We start from the raw sequence: 24481 nt of genomic DNA on the forward strand, positions 1-24481 counted from the left end.
TTTTGTAAATTACAGTCCATTTACTGTGAACTAAACTAGGAGAGGGCAGAGCACAGAACACGAACATGTAACATACGTGTCATTGGGGTTATTTTGTTTTACTTGAAACAAAGAGTTTTTAAGATATGAATTTGACTTGGATTATAAATCAGAAGTAAAACCTCTGAAATGTGTCTGGAGGTTGAAATAATTCTGTAGTAAAAAATGCTTCTTTAGTTGGAAATATTGGGCAAATTGGCACATTTCGAAATTTTGAAAATTCAAGTGGTTAACAGGATTTTTTGAAATTCATGGCTCTAGAGGGAAAACCAATTTTGACACTATCCACATTTGAAAGATTGTTTCAGTTTTCTGCTGCACTATACAGTGACTCCATCAATTTCCTTTAAATGCTTATCAAATTCAAAGTCGCTGAGGTGTTGGAGGTTCTCAGATTTCAGATAATAAGGTCAGCATTTTTACAAATGTGAGCCAAAGGATCAAGCTTTAAACTGTTTTTTCTACTGATGGTTACACCTGATGATGGTATGGTATGGTAATTTTGTGACCACATTGCTGCCTGTGAACACAGAAGCACCACCCACCTGTGGTTCCAACCTTCTGTTTGTTAGAGGCAGCCAGTCAGAAGAAAGTCAACTTGAAGGGAGCGTGGCCATAAGAGGAGATGAGGCAAACTCCTTATTTCAGACAGAGGTTGATCTAAGATAATACAGCGGTGATAATAACGACTATTTTAAACATGTTCAGTTGTGTGCATAAAAAACAATACAGAGTAAGAAATCAGCATAATAGGTAAGCATTTTACTCATTTTAGTTTAGTATATTAGAGTTGGTGATTGATCATGATCTAATGCAGTGGAGAAACACAGATTTTGATGATGATGAAAGTGACAATATAAACAGCAGCATCGTATTTTTGTCTGCACTAAAATGGTAATATAACTGGTCAGTGAGCAGCCACCATCTACAGAGATAAGTATCACTAAATACACTGCAAAAATTGGCTAAATATAAGGAAAAAATATGTAATTTGAGAAAATCCAGACTATAATCAAGTAAAATAATAAAATAACACTTGGTAAGATTTCTTGAAATGAGAAAAAAAATGTCTAAACTTTAGTCAAGTGAGAAATCTCTTAAAAGAAGTGTTGACACACTCATAACAAGTGCTTCATAAACCTTTGGCGTTGCTTCATTCTCACTTTGAGAGAAATGATCTTAGAACAAGAGCAACTGAACAAGATGCTTCTTCTGGTCAATAGTCTGTCATAGGGCTAACAAACACGATCAATTTAGAATCAGCAATTAACTTAACTTGAATAACTTTGGACTGTGGGGGGAGAACCCACAGGATACCAGCACCTTCATGCTGTTAGGGTTTGTACAACAAAAGTCTAAGTGTGTGAACTGTTACTGGGAGGGCTTGTAAAATGATTTCACAGCTAAAAAATGCTTTTAAGATACAGTGCTGTGATCGCAGCCATTCCCCAACTCTCTGTGAATGGTACTCATTGATCAAAGACCATTGATTAATGGGATTTCATCAGTGGTTGTTGATCAATGGTCATGAAAATGTGCATATTAATGATCGAGGAACTGACCTCACAGCCCAATGTTCATTCAGTGGTGCTAGCTTCAATCATTGTATTGTTTATAAAGTTGGGGAAACCTGCAGTCAGCTGACACTGAAGAAGTCACTTGGATGAGTAACGAAACGTTTCTCCCGCTGAAAACGCTACGTCCAGATAAACAGAATCAACCTTTTGGGACGTCTAAGATACAATATCATCTCAAATAGTGTCTTGGTGATATAAATGAGCCTAATATGCAGGGAAAGTAACTAGTTTTAGGGTTTATAAACTAAATAAGAAATAACAGACATATATTCTCAAAAGAAGATCTTATTCGTTGTGCTCTTGCTAGTATTTCACTCTCAAAACAAAATCAAAAAGACTTTTTGGGTGGATATAAGATTGTGAGACTTGGTCAGTTAGACAAGTTTTGGAGTCTAAGTGTACGAGCACATGTTGCTGAAATACTCGGTGGAGTTGAGAATTTGAGGCCAGTCAATATTAGTTCAATTTGGCAAGTGTAGTATGTGGGTACTCCTTTTTATAATAGATTGCTCTAGGCTCAAGTTAAAATGTTTTACCTACGAGAGCAAAATAGCAAACTGGGAGCAAAGATTTTAGTATTCATTCAGACTCTTTGGTGAAGAAAATTTCAATATGGTCCGACCAGAAAAATGACAGATTTACACTCAATAAATAGAGCCAAACACAAGTTTCCAGGAGTGAAGCCAATCTTTACTGTCAGCAAAACAGGTCTTTTCTCAATATAAACTCAAATGAAGTAAATGCAAGAGAGTTTTCTTCTAATAAATGCATATTTTTCATTAACAAATATCCTAAAGGGGTTAAAGTGATACGTGGTGACGCTGTCATTTCGGGACTGACTGCAAAGTAAGTAGATTAATCCACTACTGATGTGAAATGCCGGAGTTAAATATAATGTCAGTGCTCTGACTCAGTCAAGCCAAATAACGTCAGGACAAAGTAAATAGTGAGAAGACAGAAAATATGTTGCTGCATTTTAGTGTCTCTGGGCTAGAAATGGGAGGAAGTAGCTTCAGGTTGCTATCTTTAATAGAGCTTCAGTTGCTTCCAGAGGCCTTTTTGTCCTGTCAAGCAAAAGAAAAACAAGAACACAAAAAAGCTTAAGCTCCCAAACATTTCACAACACCAGCACTAATAGATTGATTTTACATTTGAAACTCGTGCAAGGTCCAGCTGTAGATACTCCCACAGTACACTGACGCAATTCCCAAATAAGGCCAAAGGCAGTGTAAGTCACTCTTCCCATGGAGTCTCACAGAATGGCATTAAATAACCAGTGGAATTAAGGGCAGGGAAATCAATTTTAGTCCTGCTCAGCAGTCGAGTCAGACGGTCCTCAAGCCATAACACAAGCAGATTAACACAAAGTGCTGCAGGTCACGTTGATCGCACGGTGTGGTCTGAGGTAGAGCGCTCGGTAATTTCATCATCAGACACCAGGAACAGCAGTGAGTCAATATCAGATCTGCATGACACAATAGATGTCATTTGCAGATAGATATTATCACACCCGAGACATCACTTAGATCACGCTGCCTTCGCTGTCAACATGAAGTGGTGATACTGCTGTGCTGTCAAAGTCAGGTCACCATCATCAACATCTGTGCGCGCCGCTTTTATCTGCTCCTCTTACCGCCATCCTCTCGCTCTTTCTCTGTGTGTGTGCTTATTTCAGAGAGCATGTCACAAGTGACCAGGGGGGAGAATCACACGTCTGCCCAGAACTCCTGTGATATAAAGGTAACCATGACTACAGTGAGAGCAACTTGATGTAATGACCTTTTCTCGCACCCTCTCAGCCAACTGCAGGTGTGCGTGTGCAGGGTGTGTGTTTGCCTGTGACTGCACGTGTAGTTGGACTCAAGTGTGTAAATGACTGTAGGAATGATTTAATAAACTAAAGAAATTGTTTCATATATTCAGAAATTTGCTTTCAACCCCTTTTATTGGTAGTGTTGATAAGAAGATGACAATTCGATGTCTGTACAATCATTCAGACACTGCAGCTTTCAACTCATTGCCTTAGTTTAGAATAAAGACGCAATCATAGCAAGCTCGGCAAGGAAATGATAACTCACTGCCCTCTGGAACAGCTATAGTTTGTTAGGTAGTGGCTGCACAGATTATTGATTGTCATTCTGGCCCCTAGAAGCATTTTACATCATTCACAATCATCGAGTGGTAATATGAAAAGCAGATATCGGCATATGAATGTGACGAATCTGTAGGCAATGGGCATTATTTCTAGTACTGGAAGCTGTTTGCTTTTTGTTTGTGGTCAGTTTGTAGTCCAAATACCAGTGACCAATCACAACCAAGGCCTAGGCAAAAGAGGGAATGCAAAACAACGAATAAAAAGCAGTCAGAGGAACATCCAATGATGTTTTAGTCTTGCATCTTAATGTAAATCTATCTACATGTGTCCTGAACAATTAACTGCAAACAGCAAAACAGGAAGTCTCAAATATCAGATGGTTACAGGAAGCATGGCCACAGGACAGCCACAGAGTATCCTCACATTCAGCCGTCAAACTATTAACCCTTGTATGGTGTTCGGGTCTGTGAGACCCGTGTTCAGTTTTTTTCAAAAGAAAAATTAAACAATTAATTATTTTTTCACGTGTAAATGTGTTGTGTCTTTCCACTCACTCCACTTGATTATAACTGATTTATTTATAACATTTTATATAAAAGAAAAACGAGAAGCACATTAATTCATAAATGTGATCTAACAAAGGTAAAGGGAAAAAATTAACCATGTTTGCTGTTCATATGTCTTGTAATTGGGATGAAGTAAACATCTGTTGAGTAATTTAACATAAAATTGTTTGATAGTGTTAATTTGGAAAGCCAAAACTCTAGCGGGTCCACCAGACCCATGAACACTGGCTGAGTAACAAAAATACGAACACCACACAAGGGTTAAGTGACTGAAAACCACAAAGATTCATAATGACTTGATCAAAATGAGATTTGCCTAAAAAGCAGCACATCTTTTCAAGGTCAAAAGATTTGACAGAAATGAAGGATGAAATTCCAGCGATGCCAAATTCCCAAATAAAAGTAAACAGATGTAGTTTTCAGCTGCCAGACACTTTTAAACAGCTGGCGTTGTTTGTTGTTTTCATTATCTGCTTGTATTTGTGGATGTGTTCGTGAGAGCATCGAGAGCACACGAGTGTGAGCGTTCCTGTGTGTGTCACGCTCCACTTTCAGTAGCCGAGTCTCACAGTCCCGTCAGTGGTAGTGTATGGACAGCGTGGGGTGTGTAAGTTTGTGTTTAATGCCCGTGTGGTTTGGCATGTCCACATGTGCACCGGTGCGTGTAATTTTCTTCTCGTTATTTAGTCACTTTGTTCTCCTCTGACTCCCGTGTTACGATACTCGATCTGTCTCTTCCCCCCTTCTGTCGCCAATACCCCAGAGGGCTCTGGAGCAGCAGATGGAGTCACACCGTGAGGTGCACAGCAAACAACTGGGCCGCCTGCGAGACGAGATCAATGAGAAGCAAAAGATCATCGATGACTTAACTGAGTGAGTACTTCACCGTAAATTCTTTACTTTTCAAAACCAAGACTCAGTTTTTGGAAATCTGTAACTTGTGCAAGAGTTTGAAAAGAAAAGTATTTTAAGTTAAAGAATCAAATCGTTCCAGCAGAAAAATCACAAGGATGCTATAGAAAAATATTTCTTTCAGTCGTTGAGACCGTGGCACTGCGGAAATATAGGCCATGAATGTTTTCTAAGGGAGACAACTTACCGTACCACAGCAACACAGCTGCATGCTCAAATTTGAAATTCAATTTTACCCTCATAAGTGGTTTGTAAACGCTCAAACTGGGAATACATGTTTTCAGTATCTCTCAAACCTTCAACACGGTCTAAGCCCCAATGTTCAGACTGGCTGAAATGAAAACGTGTGGGTGGTTTACATGGTCAGGAAGCTGCAGAGCCAAGCTGCTACAACCCCAATGCGAGGAGCCACTGGCCTGGTTTGGCCTAAATGAAAACCTATCCCTTCAGGTACCTTGTTCTGATGATGTACTACACCAAGCGTGGCCATCTGGGAGGAGACCACTGGGCAGACCCTCTCTAGGGACTAAAGTACATTTTCCAGCTGGCCTGGGAGTATCTGTTAACACCTAAGGAGCAGCTGCAGAGAATTTCAGTTTGAACAGACATTTGGTGCTGCTCTGCTTATCCTGCTCACACAGCCTGGGATAAGCAGCTTTAAAATAGATCGGAAGGATGGATGTCGGTGAGGTGGAACGCATATAAAACAGGAGCAGGGATGCCCTCCGGATCCTTTAAAGAGAATGTCAAAAAGTAGGTATACATTAAATGGTAGTGCAGATTGCAAGGATCACACGCAAATGCAAGTGTTTACAGGTGTGCACCCTTTTTTTGGTAAGTGCCACTGAAAAATATGTTGTGTCCATACTCTAATGGGGCATTTCAATGCTCTAGTTGTGACCTAATTACACACTTGGGTTACTTAAGTGCCCCTCTGCTCTGCCAAAATGCCTGTCTGGCCAGTACAGCCATGATTTGAATTAGGGGCAAAAATAAATCCTTACACTGCATGCACTAATGGTGCTTCTTCATCATTTTTGCTCCTGTGCACACCACTGAGCTGGAGCCATATGCCTGGGACTGGAACAGACAGCTCTTTTCTCATGTGACAGAAAGGTTTTGTAAGGATACCCTTATTAAATAAAATCAGAAGGAAACCAGTTAAAAGCAGCTAAGAACACTTAAAGGCATACTATGTGGGATTTTTGTAAAGTATGCACGTGATCATCACCGGTGACTCACTGGAAGTGTTTGCTAGAGATGATTAAACAAAAAAAAGTTGTTGGGCATCAATCTTTGGGGTGTGGGTGTGTGGCTCAGAGAAAATAATAGCATGAAGCTTGTGGCAATAGGAGTCAATAAAAACTTAATGACCAGGTAGCATCCCATCCCAATCTTCCCCGAGCATTTTGCAAATGTATTTATTTTTTATTTTAGAACTACTGTGGAGCAATCAGAAAATACAAATGTGTCCTTTCTTATTCATTCTTTTTTTTTCTCATCAGTGCATCTCACTCTTCAATCTCCAGCTCACTCGCTGTTCTCTCTGCCTTAGAAACAAAACTAACCTCCATTTTTTTTAATTCCATTCCTCCAAAAATCCCAAGGGTTGTGCTTATGTTGCTAATATCTACATCCCTGTGTTTTTGTAATATAAAAAGATAATATATAAAAGATGTCACGACTGAGTCACTTAACACCTTTTTTCAGTTGTAACCAGAGGCAGCAGCTGGAGCTAGAACAACTGCACAGTGACTTTGAACGTCTCAGAAGCCGAGAGCATCACAAGAGCCGGCAGCTGGAGGAATTGACGTGAGTTGCTGCTTTACTGTCCTGGCCGGCTTTCAAACACTTCACCATATGGAGGCCTGGGGGCGAGCTGAGCTGCCTCTTTTGATTTGCGTCTTCCATTTCTCTCTGTCATTTGTCTTCCCTTTGTCTATTTATTTTCCTCACGCTCGGGAGCTCTGACTGAATTCTATTTACAGTATCTTACTCTTCTGCTGTTAACTCTTTCTTAGCCTGCTCCTCTCTTGGTCCTTTTCTTCCTGTCTGACTCTCTTTGTATCTCCATTATGGAGTTTCAGAATAAGGTGGCAGCTGGCAGCTAATAGGCCTCTTTCTACTCTGACCTTTGCAGCATATTGCATCAGATGGCAGATGGATAACAGCCCATGAGTGGGGCAGGCATTATGTGCTGCCTTTGTTCTCTATTCATGAATTATTCTGGCAAGAATTTGGTAATCGTTTGGATAAAGAGAAGTTCAGTTTGACTCTTCTATGCGTCTGTGTCTGAGCATTTATCTGTCTGTCTATAGATTCCTCCATGAACGACACGAACAATCAAAACAGGATCTGAAAGGCCTGGAGGAAACTGTTGTAAGTTAATAAATTCTGTCACAATTCAATGACTCAGTCCTCTCGAACTGCTTTAACTGCACTATTTTCTCTGTTCCTTTATTCACACTGCAGGCTCGTGAGCTCCACACCCTGCACAACCTCCGCAAGCTTTTCGTTCAAGACCTCACAACTCGAGTTAGAAAAGTAAGAGACATAACTAAACCCTTTTACTCAACACATAGAAACAGGTGGTTCTGTCTAGAGTTACGGTGACATTTTCTATTCTATTTTCTATTTCATCTCCTTTTTTAATCGACAGAGTGCACAGATGGAGCCTGATGATACTGGCGGATACATCACCCAGAAACAAAAGATTTCCTTTCTTGAAAACAACCTGGACCAGCTTACAAAGGTTCACAAACAGGTAACAGCACACAGCTCCTACAAAACTTTAATTTATAGTGACAGAAACAGGAAACATTTGACCTGTCCACACCTAGTTTGAAAATTAAGACCAATGACCAGGTTCCCTTTGACCAGGGGGCCTGATTTCCCCTCTGCAGGGTTGCAGCTGTCATGGTCCTGGGTCGTTGACCCAGCGTTTTGTGTTTTGTGACTATTTCCCTCTGTTCTAGTTATTCTGTGTCCTCCCCCCTTGTGTCCGGTTCGGGTTCTAGATTTCCTGTTTTACTTTGTAGGTCTGTGTCTCGTTATGCCCATTAAGTTCCAGCTGTGTCCCCTCCTGTGTGCCATTTCCTCGTGTGTATTTATAGTTGGTGTCTGCCTGTGCTCCTCGTCGGCTCGTCTGCACTCATCCGTGTATTTCTGCGTATCTCTGCATTCATCTGCGTTCCATGGTGTCCTGTCTCTGCGTCCCTCTGCCCCGCACCCCCTTTGTACGGTCTCAGGTTTGCTATTTAGTTTCTCCCAGTTTAGGTTTCCGTTTGTAAAGTACTCATACCTCGTTGCCTGTTTTTGTCACCGCCACCTTTGTAAATAAAACATCACTCGTATCATCAGTTTGCTGCATCTTGGGTCCTCCTTTTCCTCCACACCACACGGCTCCCTCCGCCAGCCGTGACAGTACGAGCCGACCAAACATGGACCCAGCAGCATCCGCACCGTCCCAGGAGTTTCGGGAGGAAGTGATCGACAGCGTCTCCAGGTTGGTCAACCTGTGGCTGGAGCATGAGGAGGAAGAGCTTCACCACGCTGTAGAAGCTAGGCTACAGCAGCTGATGTCTGCTCACTGCTGGCTACTCGACTCTCTTCACCCGCTCGCACAGGACTTCATCCTTAACGAACTTCACCTCCACCCTCCAGCCGCTACCGCTTCCCAACCCAGCCCGGCGGTGAAGATTTTGCCCGGCCCGCCGGAGGTTTTGCCCGGCCCGCCGGAGGTTTTGCCCGGCCCGCCGGAGGTTTTGCCCGGGAGGAAGCGACGATCGCGCCGTCGGCGCGTCGCCCCACAGCCGGAGGTTGGGACTTCGGAACTGCCGGCTGTGGTGAGTGGAAAAGACACTCCGTCTGTTTCGCCAGCTCGCATGACTGTTTATTCCGGGGCTGTGTTTGTTGAGCCAGCTGCCCAGCCGCTACCTCAGTTAGCCACTCAATCTCTACCTCCATTACAGTCACAGCCAGACCTATTAGACACCTTGTTACAATCCGTGGCTCAGTCAATAGCTCAGTTGGCAAGAGACTCATCAGCGTTATTACCAGCTCAGCCACCTATTCAGCCACCATCTTCACCAGCTCCGCCTGTACTACAAGTCCAGTCCATCCAACCGGAAAAGCACTGTTTTTCACCTGTTCATGTCAAGCAGAGAGACACACCACATAACGCAGTAGTCAGTCCGCAACAGCTGGCCAGCCCAGAGACTGTGACGCACTCCAGGGCCTCCCCAGAGGCTGGGTCCCAGCCCCCGGCTGACTCTGGACCCCTGGAGGTTAAGAAGCCAGCTGAGGACTGCATCCGGCTGTCGCTGCCTGAGCTGAGTCGATGCTCTGTGCAGCTGCAGTCTGCTTTGTGCCTGCCAGAGGCCCGTGCGCCTACTGGCTCTGTTCTGTGCCTGCCAGAGGCCCGTGCGCCTGCTGGCTCTGAACTGTGCCTGCCAGGGGCCCCGGTGCCCACTGGTCCAGAGACTGTTTTCGCTGGGGGGCCCGAGGAGCCCGTCCAGCCTCCTGCCTCGCCTGCTGGGGGGCCCGAGGAGCCCGTCCAGCCTCCTGTCTCGTCAGCTGGGGGGGCCCAAGGAGCCCGTCCAGCCCCAAGACCCATCATCGCCACCAGCTGCAGCCTCTGTCTCCATCCTCGCCAGCTGCGGCCTCTGTCTTCACCCACGCCGTCGCCTGGTCCAGCCACTGCTTCACCCACGCCTGGCCCAGCTTCAGCCTCTGCTTCTGCTTCAGTCTCGTCTGGTCCGGCTCCAGCCTTCGTGTCTTCAGCATCGCCTGGCCCGGCTCCAGCATCCTCGTCAGCATCGCCTGGCCCGGCTCCAGCATCCTCGTCAGCATCGCCTGGCCCGGCTCCAGCATCCTCGTCAGCATCGCCTGGCCCGGCCTCTGCTTCAGCATCCTCATCAGCTGCCTCGTCTGGTCCAGCCTCTGCTTCGGTCTCGTCTGGTGCTGCGACGGCCACGCCACCTTCGGGTCCCAAACTGCCGCCTCGACATCGGCGGTCATCTGCCAGGCCGCTGGTGGAGCGTCATTGTCACTATGGACGACCTCCTAGACGCCGCCGTTGCTGTCCGCACGGTCGGCCGCCTGAACTGTTTCCTCGTCACCGCCGTTGCTGTCCGCACGGTCGGCCCCCTGAACTGCCTCCGCTCCGCCACCGCTGCCTTCCACTCGGTCGGCTTTCGGAGCTGTGTCGCCGACGTGGCCGGCCTCAGAAGATAAACTGTCCTGGACTTCTGAGCTGTGAGCCTCTGGGCCGGCCTCCTGAACTGTGTTTTGTCCTGGTACTCCAGCATGTGTGTTTTTGTTTTGGACAATTCCCTCGGTCCGCTGGAGCTTGTTTTGTTCAGTGTTGGTCCCTCCGTCCTGGGCCCCCGCCGCCCGCCCTGGGTTGGTCGTCTGTTTTTGTTTTGGGCTGTCTGGAGCCAGCCCTTGGAGGGGGGGTACTGTCATGGTCCTGGGTCGTTGACCCAGCGTTTTGTGTTTTGTGACTATTTCCCTCTGTTCTAGTTATTCTGTGTCCTCCCCCCTTGTGTCCGGTTCGGGTTCTAGATTTCCTGTTTTACTTTGTAGGTCTGTGTCTCGTTATGCCCATTAAGTTCCAGCTGTGTCCCCTCCTGTGTGCCATTTCCTCATTACCTGGTGTGTGTATTTATAGTTGGTGTCTGCCTGTGCTCCTCGTCGGCACTCATCCGTGTATTTCTGCATTCATCTGCGTTCCATGGTGTCCTGTCTCTGCGTCCCTCTGCCCCGCACCCCCTTTGTACGGTCTCAGGTTTGCTATTTAGTTTCTCCCAGTTTAGGTTTCCGTTTGTAAAGTACTCATACCTCGTTGCCTGTTTTTGTCACCGCCACCTTTGTAAATAAAACCTCACTCGTATCATCAGTTTGCTGCATCTTGGGTCCTCCTTTTCCTCCACACCACACGGCTCCCTCCGCCAGCCGTGACAGCAGCAGTAAATCAAATGTCTACGATGAATATGTGCGGCGGACAAAGAGGTACAGACAAATTCAAATACAGAGCTGTGTGCACTGTTTGTCATTTCTCTCCTGTGGGCAAAAGAAACGCTAGCACGATCGATCATCTCACTACACCAAGTTCACATGAAAGTCTCCTTGAAAACAGAGCAGCAGGATTTGTTAACCCCCCCCCTCTGTCTCCAGGGAAAGGACGCCTCACTGTATAAAACAGTAAGACTTGAACACTCCTGATGCAGGTGCAAACAGGCATTCTCGGTTTTTTCTCCGCACTCTGGCTTCCACACAAACTCTGAAAACCAACCTTGCTCTCAGAAAGTCATAAACATACGCACACACCTCATATTTTTAATATTCCTAAATGGACTACCGCCGTGGACTAAGTGTTGGATGTGCTGAATGTTCTGCAGGCTGGCAGATTGGTGAAAGCTGCAGTGCAGCAGTTTGTCAGGCAGAAAACCAATCCTAAAGTGGCTGCTGGGAGACTCCATCCCATCCACCACCTGCTGATACTGTGGGAATGGAAGGTGAAAGTCATGGTCATAAATCAGCAGTAAAGTGATAATGCTTGCAAATGGGCAGTGGCCACTACACCAAAGCTGCAAGTTTCTCTGCCGCTGCACAGATTTAATCATCTCTGTCTGTCCGTCAACTGTAAAAACTGAGCAATCGTCACTAAACTATCTCGCCAGCAAACAAACTAACGCCAACAAGCCACAGGTGAATATCCCAAACACATCAATGCTTTGGCTGCTAGATAACTTTGCCCATTGTGAAAAAATCTCAGCTATAGTGCTCATTATCTCTGCAGGGTATGGATTAGTTTGCATGATCACACAGAAGCAGACCGTCAGTGTTTAGGTGCTCACTTATTAACTTTTGCGTTTAGAGGAAACATGCAGCATGAGGCAGATTTAAATCATTGCATCCTCGTGTTGATTTAGCTTCATAAATAATAACTTCAGAAATATAGGCACATTATAATATTAACTGACAAGTGCAGATATGGATTTTCTAGGCCAAGGCTGATATATATGAATATTTAATACAAGGTATGGCCACCTCTGGAATGATGCAAGAAGCCATCTGTCTGTGCATGGACTGCACAGGTGTCTGGATCAGTTATCAGGAGCTGCTCTCTGTTCCTGGTTGAGTACAGTGGCATCGACCCTCCATGTCCCAGTTGTGTTTTTTAGGAGTCACACTGAGACTAAATGCTTGGACGGGGAATTTCTGGATATATACTACTGATCCAGAAAGACCTGCAGTACTCTGGCAGTGTGGGGTCAGACAATATCCTGCTGAAAGTGCTGCAGGGGTGGGGTGCTACTGTAAGAACGGCACAACTGCAAGTTAGAGCAACTCGTCTCGGTATTACTGTTCATGCACATTTTCACCAAGTGAAAATCAGATCACAGATTGCCTCATGTGTCATGGACATCCAAAGATCCAACAACAGCTCCGACACTCATATCAGCATCTAGCAACTATGTTCCTTTAAATATACCCAGTTTAAAAGATCCATTACACCCATGGATTTAATACATGTTTAGGGAAATCATAATGATGATTATCATAATGTCACGCAACTGTTTACAGCATCTGCTCATCAAAGCTGCACAATATTCAAGAGGATTGTGAGTCTATTCTTCCCTTCTATGCTTAGGCTAATTCATATTCTCATGATGTTTTGAGGCTCTGCTGAGATCTGAGGTGTAGAGGAACAGCTGCCATGCTGGTCCCCTCTAAAATACCTTGAAACATTCATTGATTCATTTTTCTGTTTGTGTTCAGGCCCATTATTTTAATTCAAAACAGAAACTTAAATGGAGATGATTCAACAGAGTTGTCCTACTTTTTCCCGGTTGTAGATTTCTGATAGACTGGCTCTGTGTTCAGGAGAGTTCAGACTGAAGTAGTGCTCTTTACAACACTGGTGCAATTGTGGGCTGTCTCTTCCTGGTACAATTTTCAGGTTACACTTGATGTTTCTCTGTTCCACCCCACTGCACCCATTTGACCCTAACTGATCTGAAATGGACGTTATGGTCACACACTTCCTATGCTCCACTTTTTGTACTCTGCACTATATTCTTAGTAAAAAAAAATTCTTAGATTGCAAAACATATGAGCAACTCTTTGGGGAGGCAATGGTTCAGGAAGTAAAATGGGTCATCTACCAATTAGCAGCCAGTGGACTGATCCCCTGCTCCTTTAGTCTGCTTATAAAGTATCCTTGGGCAAGATACTGAACCCTGAGCTGCCCTGGTGCATTCATCAGAGTGTGAGTGTGTGAGAGTGGAGGCCTGTAGCAAGAAAGTGCTTTGAATCATAGAAAATGTATAACTGTCTTTCTGTAGTTATAGCTTGTTTTTTGCACATGTCGGATTTGTGTTACAGCTGGTACGTGACAATGCAGATCTGCGCTGTGAGCTTCCAAAACTGGAGAAACGTCTTCGGTCTACAGCTGAGCGAGTTAAGGCGCTCGAGGGTGCGCTGAAGGAGGCAAAAGAAGGAGCCATGAAGGACCGCCATCGCTACCAACAGGAAGTGGAGCGAATCAAAGATGTGATGAGGGCCCGCGCTCCCTTCCGCCGACCCCATGCTGCGCTCATCGGTAACGTATACAAGTTGCTCACAGATTCAAAATAACAGCCACAGTCTGCTAGAAATTACATGACAGTGCTGCATGTGTCATTTCTGTAAAAGCTTTGCGATTGCTTTAACACTGCAGTATCTTTTAATCTGTAGGTAGCTGTAAAATGCATCCAATCATTTAGTCTGCAGCAAATTCACAGCCACTGCATCGTTTCATAACAGTTCAGAGACACATATGAAAGCTGTTTCTCAGTAATTGGGCAGCACAGCACCTGAAAAACATTGAATTTAAATCAACCGATTCATCAGAACATGTCGGTTAATCCACTCAAATGTGGTAAATCTAAAAGTCAGTCTAATTTTCTTTTTATGATGTGATGTATAAGCCCCAAATTCAACAATAAAATAAGGAGGGAAAATGCATGCAAAGCCCATGCCACTTCCTTTGGCTGCACTGTAGGAAGGATATAGTATGTATATCCTCTCCAGCACTACATGTGTGATGTTGTACATGTAGACACCGTTGTGCGTTTCATCTCCCTCCCATCAGATCGCTTCCTTTGTAATGCAGCATGTGAGAAAAATCGTTCAGCATTGTGCAGCCATTCTTTTCACGTCCCTGTTGAGATTTTCCCACAAGCAGCATCCATTGTGTGCTTTGCCATCTCTGCTCTACTCATCTGTTGTCTCCTTCCTACATTCCTCTTAACATATCACCACATTTTCACAACCTGCATGATCGAGCTGATGCCCTTTTCTTCCTCTTCCAATCTTGTTTCATATTCAGGAAGCAAACATGCATGTAACTGAATTCTCCTGCTGTGGAACGCACAGATATGCAAAGGACTGTTTACGTTGCACCGAAATGAGAAAAGAATTTACTTAAACAAAACAAAAAGCTGTCGAGAGAGTTTTTGCATGAAAGAATGTAACAGTTGGTGGAACATTGGGCTTCTAAGGATTTACGCGGTAGGCATATTCTCCTGAAAGAAATGCGAAACATTAGAATAACAGTGTAATTCAGTCTGATCACTAGCTTACTACTTCAACTCAGATGCATGTGCTGCTGTAATGAGAAAATGAGCTATTGATTTAAATGAGCGCTTTCAGCATAATGATTTTCATTCGAGGATTAAAGCACAGCAAACAAGACTATCTGTGATATTTCGCTTTACATTAATATATTTTCAGTGTTGGGCTTTAAGCATCCTGTAGGGCAAATTAAATATGTCTGGCTTTAATGGATGAGTGAATCAATCAATACATTGTTCTCTGTTATCACTTACAGCCAAGCCTGTACGCCCTGGCCACTACCCAGTCTGCTCTCCCACCAACCCCTTCTTTATCCGAGGCTTCAGCGATCAGCCCATTGCCTTCTGCAACGCTGTTTTCCACAACAGGAACCAAGCAGCCCCTGCTGCTGCTGCTGCTGCTCCTGCTGCTACCTCTGCTCCTTCCTCTCCTATATCTGTTTCTCCTACTTCTCCCTCAACACCAGAGAGTGAGCCCAGGCTACCTGAGTCCAACTCCAATCAGAACAGCCCTGCCAAACACCTCGACTTCCAAAATAATGATGCACATGACAGCAATGTTCAAAACAATATGTGAGTAAAACAGCTGTTTTGGCGATTTTAGTCACTTTTTGTGGTTCTTACCATATTTCACCTTCTTGACTTTAATTAATAATCGGTATAATATAACTTTAACTAAGCCACACTTTCTGGCTCTCTCTGGTTTTATATGAGATCGTAATGAGGGGCAATACCTGTATGCCACTTAATGTTGTCTGGAACTTTCTTGAGTTTGCGTCAAGAGTGTTTACTAACCTTTTTATCTGACCCACAGACCAGTCAGACTTACAAAAAAGCTTCTTTCTCAATGTCTTTCATTTGAGTCATTTAGTGACTGATATCACCAGTTAATCCAATATGTTTACATAATAATTGGGTTTGTACTGTTAGCCTGCACTTTGTCCTTATTTTCTATTTTATTTATAATCTTTTAATCCATTAGGATTAACTCAGTGAATTAGGTTGTTTGAATGGATTTGGTTATCCTTACTCCTGCCTAAACATTTCCAACATGTATTTGCCTTTTGAACATTATTTAGCTTTTTTAAATCTCTGCCTTATTCGTGTCTTTAACATAACTTGATTGATTGTAAAAGTTGAGCTGTTCTTCGTAGCCATAGTTGGCTTTCTTATTTATTTCATTATGGTTTCAACTGCTGTCTCCAGTCAAGGATGACGTTTGTCTCTTAGTTAGAGTGATGTGAAAACCCTTCACATTTTGATACATGCCAATACTACCAATGAGGTAAACAGTTTGAAAGTCAATTTTTGATATGACCACCGTTCCTCTTTGACAGAGCCTGAAGCCTCTTAGGCAGCTTTCTTGTGATTTCTGTAAGTTGTCTTCAGGAATAGTTTGCCAGGCTTCTTGAGGAACATTCAAAGCCTTTCTTTGGATGTTTCTGCCTTTTGTTCCTTTTGCTGTTAAGGTGACCCACACTTCATTAATGTTGCTGTCCAGGCTCGGGGGGGCCAGTCGATGACTGATTTATTGGTTCATTGTGTGTTTTTCTCTCTTTTTTTTAAAATATCCATGTATGCTTTTTTTTTTATTTCAAATCACTGTCGCGCTGAAAAACAAAACTGACTGAAAATGGAGAAAAAGAGACTAATGTCCAAAAGAATATTGTTTGAAAGACTTTCAGACAAGCTGTGGACCTGTTGCTCAGGATAACTCGACCTGATATCATGTAACAGACACACTGGTGCATGCTTTGCCACGATACTTGGGCTAAGACCTTTGCACAGTACTACAAATGAGTTCTGTCTGTTGCTGTTCTAAATGCATATAGTCTGCACTCTGCTTGTGAAGCAGTCAAAAGTCTTCAAGTTCATAAAGTTTTCATGTTTACTTCAGCTGTTTCATGTGATGAAAAGTCTCGATTATAGCTCGAGATTTTAAAAGATAACTTTCACGTAATGTTGACACGTGCTTGTGTTTCTGCTGTTTCAGGCCTCCGGCTGAATCAGAAAGCCAAGCAGACAACGCTTCTGAAATACTCGATTCAGAAAACGGTGAGCCCTGTTCAGATAAAGCCTGTAAAAAGTAATGAGAATTTTTATAATCGCAATCAGCAGAGGTAAATGGATTTATTTTTATGACTGTTTTTTTTAAGTGATTGTCATTATGCCATCATATAAACCATTAGGTTTGAATGTTGCTTTATATACTCTTCCAGATTGCTGGCTGTTAAAGCAGTGATTGCCCTGCTGCTGTCATAAACCTTTCTTTTTGTTCATATTACGTTTGTGTAATGAAGTTGTAGTCAGTAGATTTAACTCTCACTCTGAGCCAGTGGGAAGTGAAGTCAGGGATTTCTTCTCCTTCTGCATAGAGTGATATTAGCAGGATACAGATGATCGTTTTTGTAAAACTTCAATGAAAAATGTGCAGTGAACTGCTCCCGCTGCTCGAGGTTTTTGTTTGAGGCAAAAGCTTTTTGTGTCTGTGGGTGTGTGTGAGTGTGCGCGCTTGTCTGCACCCGTCGGCGACAGACTCTGGAGGAGATGGATTAGGCTTGCTGTGTCATTACTCAGATAGAGACAGGTAACCGACAGACAGGCTGCGACGCCCACCTCAGCTTCTGACCCAGTGATGACAGTTGTTGAGTTGTGTAACAACACCACACCTCTTTGATTCTCAAGGAATATCAATAAAAGTCAGAAACGGGGTTTGTGCCAATAAATCAGTCTGCTGCTACAATATGAGCTTTTAATTAAATATCACAGATCACTACTGATTTTCACTACCTGTTTGAACCCTTAAAGGATTTAATCAGGCTTAGTTCAAGTCTGGTTTCCCATTATTATTTCTTCTGTCAACAATGCTGTGGAAGAAATGTCAATATTTTGCTCTTTTTGTCTGTAAATTTCTGATTTTTTCAGCTGTTTTTTATTCATTCAGATTTATTTCTTATTTTCCTTCATACTAGGCAAACGTCTACTGTAATTATCATGTAATCAGACTTTTGAAGCCATATTTCTTCTGGTTCATCACTACTTTTTACCGTTGTTATTCTCAGTGTCATGAATTTCAGTGAGTTATGAAGAAATGCACATCTCAAAGATCAGCAGCCTCTTATTTCTTATTTATAGCATGTTTAAATTTAACATTCACAGTTACAGTGTCTACATGTGCAACATCACACATGACAGGATAAGGATTTTTATTAACTGTCACAATATTTTTTTCTACTTAAGGGATTAAACTGAACAGGCCTCATAATCCAGTCAAGCGTGAGGTCCCATGATTGCATCCATCTCATCAAATTGTGCACAAATTAAATAAAGTTGCTTCTGTGCATAACAATGGATAAATCCACAGAGGCTTGCTAAAAACTGAGAAGCAACTGAAGTGTCTTGTTATGTTTTGTCAATACGTTGTCATGCAGAAAGGCCAAGTGGATGTTTGGTGAAATGAATCTCTGTCACAGTAATTCAGGTAGAATGCCAGCCTCCGAGGGTTGAGTTAATAGAGTCGCTGCTGGGGCTGAATTCAGTTCATCAGGTTCTGCAGGATATAAAAATGATCCAGGAACCAGTATTAAAACCAGACCCAATTTCCCAAGAAAGTGTTGTTGGTTTTCTGCTAATAAAAGTCCTTGGGATGGTTGTACTTTAATGCAAGGACACCTTAGATGGGAAACACGAGGCACTTATGGTCAAATGGCAGTGTTTGCCACTGTTTATTGGTCATTCGTTCAAGCAACATTAAATGTGTTTATGTCCTGTAGAGATGTTACACAATGAAAACTCTTCAGGTGCAGGTGAAAGTTACAAAACCTATAAGTGACAGTCAGTATTTGTGTTACCATGGCATCAGTCTTTCTGGTAACTTTAATGATATGTTAGTAGAAAATAATTTAATGACCCTGCCCGTAATCATTCCCTAAGCATGAAGCTTTGGGCAGCTAAACCTGTGCTGGTGCTGCTTTTCCATCCTTGCCTTACTGATGGGGTTGCCAGATCAGTAAAGTGCTTGTAAAATGTGTTAGTCATTCAAATGTGAGATATTGGCGTCTAATACAATACATTATGCAGCTGCTTGTTCCAAGGCCGTCTAACTTCACTTTCACATTAGGCTGTTTTAATTGAACTTACGTGTCTGTTACAAACCCACTTTTCCTCCCTCACTTCACACGCCACCAACCTTGTCACTGTGCACCTGCCTGCCTCCTTATGCACTCTTTCTGTCCACAGGAAACACCACAGATATCAATGACAACAGGTAAGACCTGAGCACTCTTTTGAAATAACGGCAAAGCACCTGCTGGTGTCTGTCGCTGACTTACTGGAGGGTAGAAATATTGGTTGTAATTAGCTGTCTTTTAATTTCAGTGACTAATTAAGTTAATGCAGCTAGTAGCAGTAAATAATGGTAGAAGCATACATCACAAACTGTGCTGCCACATTTGTCTTGCACACACTGATCACACTTCTGTTCGTAGAATGAGGACTGTAAAAGCATTGATTTGACTCTTTCTGCCATTTCTTTCTGCATCACTGCTGCCCCCTTGTTGCTGTCACTGCTACTGCTGCTGCTGCTGCTGTGGATGATGCTGCAACGACATGTGGTTCTGCTCTATCTGTCTTAGCATGTGTCTGAATGTGAATTCTGTATCCAGAACTGATGTGTGTGACAATCAGGACCCAGCTAAACTCTACAGTCTGCAGCCAGAGGCTTCAGCCAGCTAATAGTCCTGAGCAGGTAAGAAAGCAGAATGGGGAAGCTATTTATGGAGAAGATACACTATTAACAATTCATAACCATTCAAATTGGTCATTATTTATAATGGTTATGAATTCTGTTTGTAGGAGTACGCTGTGAATTTCTCGCCAAGAGCCCCAACAGACTAGAATCAGCACTGACAGATTTGGTAGTAGGATGCATAGAAGCGTGTTAGATAATGCCCGAGAATGGACATTTTCCTCAGTTCATCGTGCTGTAGTAAAATGCGATTACAATTGATGTATTGGGTCATGAGGTCTTATGAATCAGCACTATTTCTTTAAGGCTGCTTGGCTTCAGCTCTTTGGTGCTTTGTGGGCAGCTGTAACAATGTGAGAAACCTGGGTGAGTTTTTATTTTAAGAGTGTGAGACACTTTGCACAAAAATACCTAACAGACATGATCTGTATGCACCTTCCTTTAAAAATACTTCACTGTTGACAGTGAATTGACCTTATTTAGGAATGCATATTTAATTTAAACTGCAATCATGTTAAGACTAATAATGTCCAATATGCTATATATTCCTCCACTCTAAGTAATGCAATGAACTTTTCAAGTCCTTTCAGCTGGAGTAAAGTTTGCAAGCGAGTAAATACAAGTCTTCCACAAAGCTGCTGAATTTTATGTGCTGTTAAATCTAAATCGTGCCCCAGAGTACACTGTGCAGTTCTCAAATAAAAGTAACTCCTTAGTAAAGACACCAGGTATAAAATGACTCGAGACATGTTCCTTCTGGCATTGATGGCATGACTCACTGGCTGCTGTCTCCTGTTTTCTGCAATCCTTTGCTTTCACCATTTCTCTCAAATGTATCTGTCGCTCTTATTCACTATTTCTGTCTATGTCTGTCTCTCTCTCTCTCCAGGCAGACGTTTTTTCTGAGGCCTCTGTAAATCTGCATGCAGCTGATCACTGTCCTCCCAGACTCCCCTTCCTCTCGCATCCTCCTCACCTGCTGTAAACAGACCTCCTGTGTCTTTTTTAGGCACCCTGCTTGTTTTCTTCGATCCTTTCTCGTTTCTGTATTATGACTTGTGGGGTGTAACAGTTTGACAAGCACTGCATCTCAAATGCCTGACCTGGCAACCTACACCTGTGATGCTGCTGCACCCCCTCCCCCATGACTTGAAATATGAAGGGACCACAAATAGAAAGGTGGGGAAGAGAAAGTGCCGTGTGGTAGGTTTCCACTAGGTTGTGCTGTTTGTCTCAGTGAAAGACTCAGTGAGGGATGTCGGCATTGAGCATTATGATTATTATTAGAACTATCATCAGTGTCATTGATAAACATATGGAAAATCTAAAAGACAAAAAATACTAACAACATGAAAACAGTTTGATCCTTGTGATCACTTTTCTGATATTTATACTTTTCACTGCATGTTGATTTTCAATGTTGGTTGTCAGCATTTTTCAAAAAATATGTATTAAAGAGGAAGAACACTAGTGAAGCAACAATAAACATGTTAAAGTCCCAAAACCAGAATAGAAGATAAGCATCGAGATGTGTGCGCTGTTAGTACCAAATCTCATTAGAAGAACAAAAGCCAACAATGCTCCAAGCTGTCTATCAGAAATCTGTGACCTCCGCAGCCTGTCTGTGGCTCTCAGTAAACAGTCAAAAACAGGTCGTGCCTATATTGTGTCATTTTTCAAAGTGAGTTTCAAAGTAATTCCCCCAAAATGTTTGAGGACTGCTCTTTTTAGCAAATGTTAGTCAGTGTACTTGTTAAGGACTATGTTCAGTCATGGATATAAACACATTTGGTGCTCCGGTGAGCATTTACCGCAGCAGGATGATGTATGCAGGACTTACTAAAAATACTCCACGGTTCATAGTGATCAGGAAAAATGTTAGAAAAGTGTGAGAGTGTGGCTCAGTGATGAGTTTTTGCACAGCACATGAGAAAAAGATATGAGTATTCTTAGTAAATCTACCGACGCCAGCAAACTACACTCACTGGCCACTTTATTAGATATACCTGTTCAACTGCTCATTAAACTAATGCAATGAAGCATCGAGGCAGTTCTTCAGGCAAAAGTGGACCTAACAAAGTGTCCCTTGAGTTTAAAATACTCATATACACATATACTGTGGATGATAGTTGGCCAGGGCTTAATATAGACAATAAACGTATGAGACTCCATAAGACTCTTTAAGGCACAAGTTTGTGCTTTATCAGCCTCAGAGGACACATTGTAGCAAGTTTTAGCTGTGAGCAGAAAGCAAAGACAAAAGCAAATGAAGACAGATTGTTTTGTAAAGACTCATCGTGTAGTTGTAAAGGCAACTTTACGCTGTAAATTATCCCTTAAAACTGCCTGTCAGGGATTGTGCGTGAAATATTTAGTCACTGTCATGTTATGCAAGAGCATGGCAGAGTGGAAAAAGTGTGTAGCAACTATTTTTATACTAGCTGGAAAGAAATATATTATTTATTGTTTGCTCTACTTCAAATATTTACTGGCTATTTATCTCTAATTTATAACGGTTTTCGAGTGAAGCATTATCATTTTGTTTTGATGTGCAACTGTATTATTTTTATAGTCCCTGTAGTGAATCATAAAGATTTGAGATTTCTGCAGTTTTGTGTGAGAGCCGCCGTTCCAAGAAACGTTTAACAAAATGACTAATCTTACGGTTCTTTGCTGAACCACCTCAGAGTGAAACCAAAGCCCCGACTGTAGTGAGTCACTTAAATAGGATCTTATTCTGTGCGAGCTCTAAGCTCTGCTGGAGACATGAAGCAAGGGTTACTCCAGGTTATCAAGAGCTGATACAATCCTGTCTTATCCTGCTGACTCACACACACACATGCGCACATGGATGTAGCACCTCATCAGCCAGTGAGATATTTGACCTTTGACCCCTAAGTACAGATAATGTATCAGTCCTGTAATGATTGGGTGTAGTCTGAGTTCACTCGCACACTGACCGTCAGTAGCTCCTCGCCACCCGTCACATTCACTCTGTGCACCTCCTGATCAAACAGTCAGGATGGAAGGGTCAAGGGTGACAGTGGACATTGAGCTTTGCGTGTTTGTGTGCAGATAAAAGCTGTCTCTCATTAGCAGAGTTTTGCACCTGCTTCTAACCAAAATGGACCAGTAATGTGTATCAAAGCAGTCTACAGGTTAGTGTGCATGAACAACATATTTGTCTTTAAGTGGACGAAGGAAGCACACACAGCACACTTCCTGTGCTGTGTGGTTGCTCAGATACGTCTACTTCACCCTGTAATAGTGTTTTTCTACAATGTTATAACAAACATAGACTGTATATAAAAGATGGACATAGTCACCACATCACCCAGTGGTTTGTAAAGTTCTGCCATGAAGTCTTGAACTGAGCTTGTTGGCCTTCTCTGTGTTTTTGCTCGTAGTCTGGTTTCAAGAGTTGATGCCCCTGCTCTAAAGTATCCCCAGCTTTCTCTTTCTTTTTGATTCTAATCAGAACTATAATTGATAAAATGAACAACATATCGTATTTGATAAGAACTGAAGTGTGAGAGTTAAGAGTTATCAATAAGAGTTATCAGGAAAGTGTTTACTGAGGTAATGGAGGGAGGGAACTGAGGGTCGCTTTCACATCAGAGTGTATAGACCTCTACATAATGTGACATTTTATTGAACCCTGAGGAGTCAGACAGACTGCAGGTTTGATCCACTCCAGCTTCACTTTTCAGACTCTGCAGCTATGTCCTCCTTTCATATTCAGTATATGATGAAAAACATAAGGATTTATCTACGTGATATGGTTTAGTACCATTACCTAACCTGCTTATGCTTTAATGGGTCAGGCGGGTGGGGTGTGGTGCTAAGGTTACCAGTCAACACACAGAGACGGGCTCACATCCACACCTTTAGACAATTAGGTCACCAATTAACCCAGCTTATGGATGTCTTTTAATATCCTAATTTTAACTAACTGGCACCATAAAGTATTTAATTACTATACTACTATATTTTTTACGGTTGTCCCTCTTTAACACAAAGATGTTACTTGTAACAGATAATTATTATTACAGGACTGAGGTTGAGTGAAATGTGTGTAGCATTCTAATTATTATTACATCCCTTTAATTGCCCTTTAAATCTGAGTATTTTTTTTCATCATCTGTCTTTTTAAAAGGTAATAAAAGGCCACTGAACTTTTGAAGTTGTGTGTGTTTACATAACCTATAGAAACCGCGAGCTGAACATAAATGGCCTTTCTCGTCAGCACGCTGTCGCTGAAAACAGCCTCCTGCACTGTGGTTGCTCATCAAACTGGGAGTGTCTGCGTTTATTTTATTTTTAAAAAACAATTGTTCTGTTTGTCTTAAAGTAATTGTAACAAATCTAAAAAAATATTCCGACAAGATCAAAGAATTGTGATACTGTATCCTGAACATGCAGAAAGAGGACTGCAGGAATGGCCGAGCGGTTAAAAAAAGACAGAGGCGAAGTGTCTGTGTTTATTTGTACAACAGTGTGTTGTTTTGTTTGTTTATGGCGTGTGATTTAGTGCATGAACTACTCTCTTCTGTAGCTGCTGAGAAACAGCGCTGTTATTTCATGAACTCACCTTTCAATAAATATGATGCTGTGCACAGAGGATTACCACACGCTCTTGTCATTATTCTTCTTTAATGTTATTTGTAAAAGCCAAATAAAACATTATAACGTCAGTAACCTCTGCAGCTCGCAGCCCAGGAGAGAAGCAGGAGAGATAAAGCAGCTTTAAAAACAGCTGCACCAGTGAGGTCAGTGGGACCTCACAACAAATCCCCAGCAAAATACTGGAATTAACATTACCTTGACCCCTCAATAAAGTCTTGTAAAATGTGAGCTTATTAAATTATTATTAAAAATGTACATTATAATGATGTTATGTTATAATGATTTTCTGCCATTTTGTT

At 42.5% G+C, this 24481-nt stretch overlaps 2 protein-coding genes across 5 annotated transcripts in view; both read left to right on the forward strand.

The window, feature by feature from the left end:
• The window catches only part of LOC147331316 (kinesin heavy chain-like), a 77623-nt gene extending 53450 nt beyond the window's left edge, over positions 1-24173 (forward strand). Inside the window, exons 18-29 of one of the 4 annotated variants that reach the window (XM_086293580.1) lie at positions 3292-3356; positions 5041-5150; positions 6900-7001; positions 7508-7568; positions 7662-7733; positions 7849-7953; positions 13581-13797; positions 15067-15382; positions 16803-16864; positions 19049-19076; positions 19444-19556; positions 20446-20547. In XM_086293580.1, the coding sequence (XP_086149706.1) occupies positions 3292-3356; positions 5041-5150; positions 6900-7001; positions 7508-7568; positions 7662-7733; positions 7849-7953; positions 13581-13797; positions 15067-15382; positions 16803-16864; positions 19049-19076; positions 19444-19543 (1238 nt within the window). In that variant the 3' untranslated portion in view covers positions 19544-19556; positions 20446-20547. Of the gene's footprint in view, positions 1-3291; positions 3357-5040; positions 5151-6899; positions 7002-7507; positions 7569-7661; positions 7734-7848; positions 7954-13580; positions 13798-15066; positions 15383-16802; positions 16865-19048; positions 19077-19443 lie in introns of all 4 variants that reach the window. The other 3 variants (XM_086293582.1, XM_086293579.1, XM_086293581.1) reach the window with 3 other exon arrangements.
• LOC147331317 (uncharacterized) lies at positions 8013-10424 on the forward strand. Its single transcript, XM_086290857.1, has 2 exons — positions 8013-9883; positions 10128-10424. Exons 1-2 carry the CDS (start codon positions 8630-8632, stop codon positions 10422-10424), a joined length of 1551 nt encoding a protein of 516 aa, XP_086146983.1. The 5' UTR covers positions 8013-8629.
• Positions 24174-24481: the final 308 nt, after the last annotated feature.

Source organism: Aulonocara sp. 'chitande type north' Nkhata Bay, linkage group LG5 (genome assembly GCF_057382095.1).
Source record: "Aulonocara sp. 'chitande type north' Nkhata Bay isolate Kocher_YH1m ecotype deep benthic linkage group LG5, A_spYH_male_GT1.1, whole genome shotgun sequence".
NCBI classification, from domain to species: domain Eukaryota; kingdom Metazoa; phylum Chordata; class Actinopteri; order Cichliformes; family Cichlidae; genus Aulonocara; species Aulonocara sp. 'chitande type north' Nkhata Bay.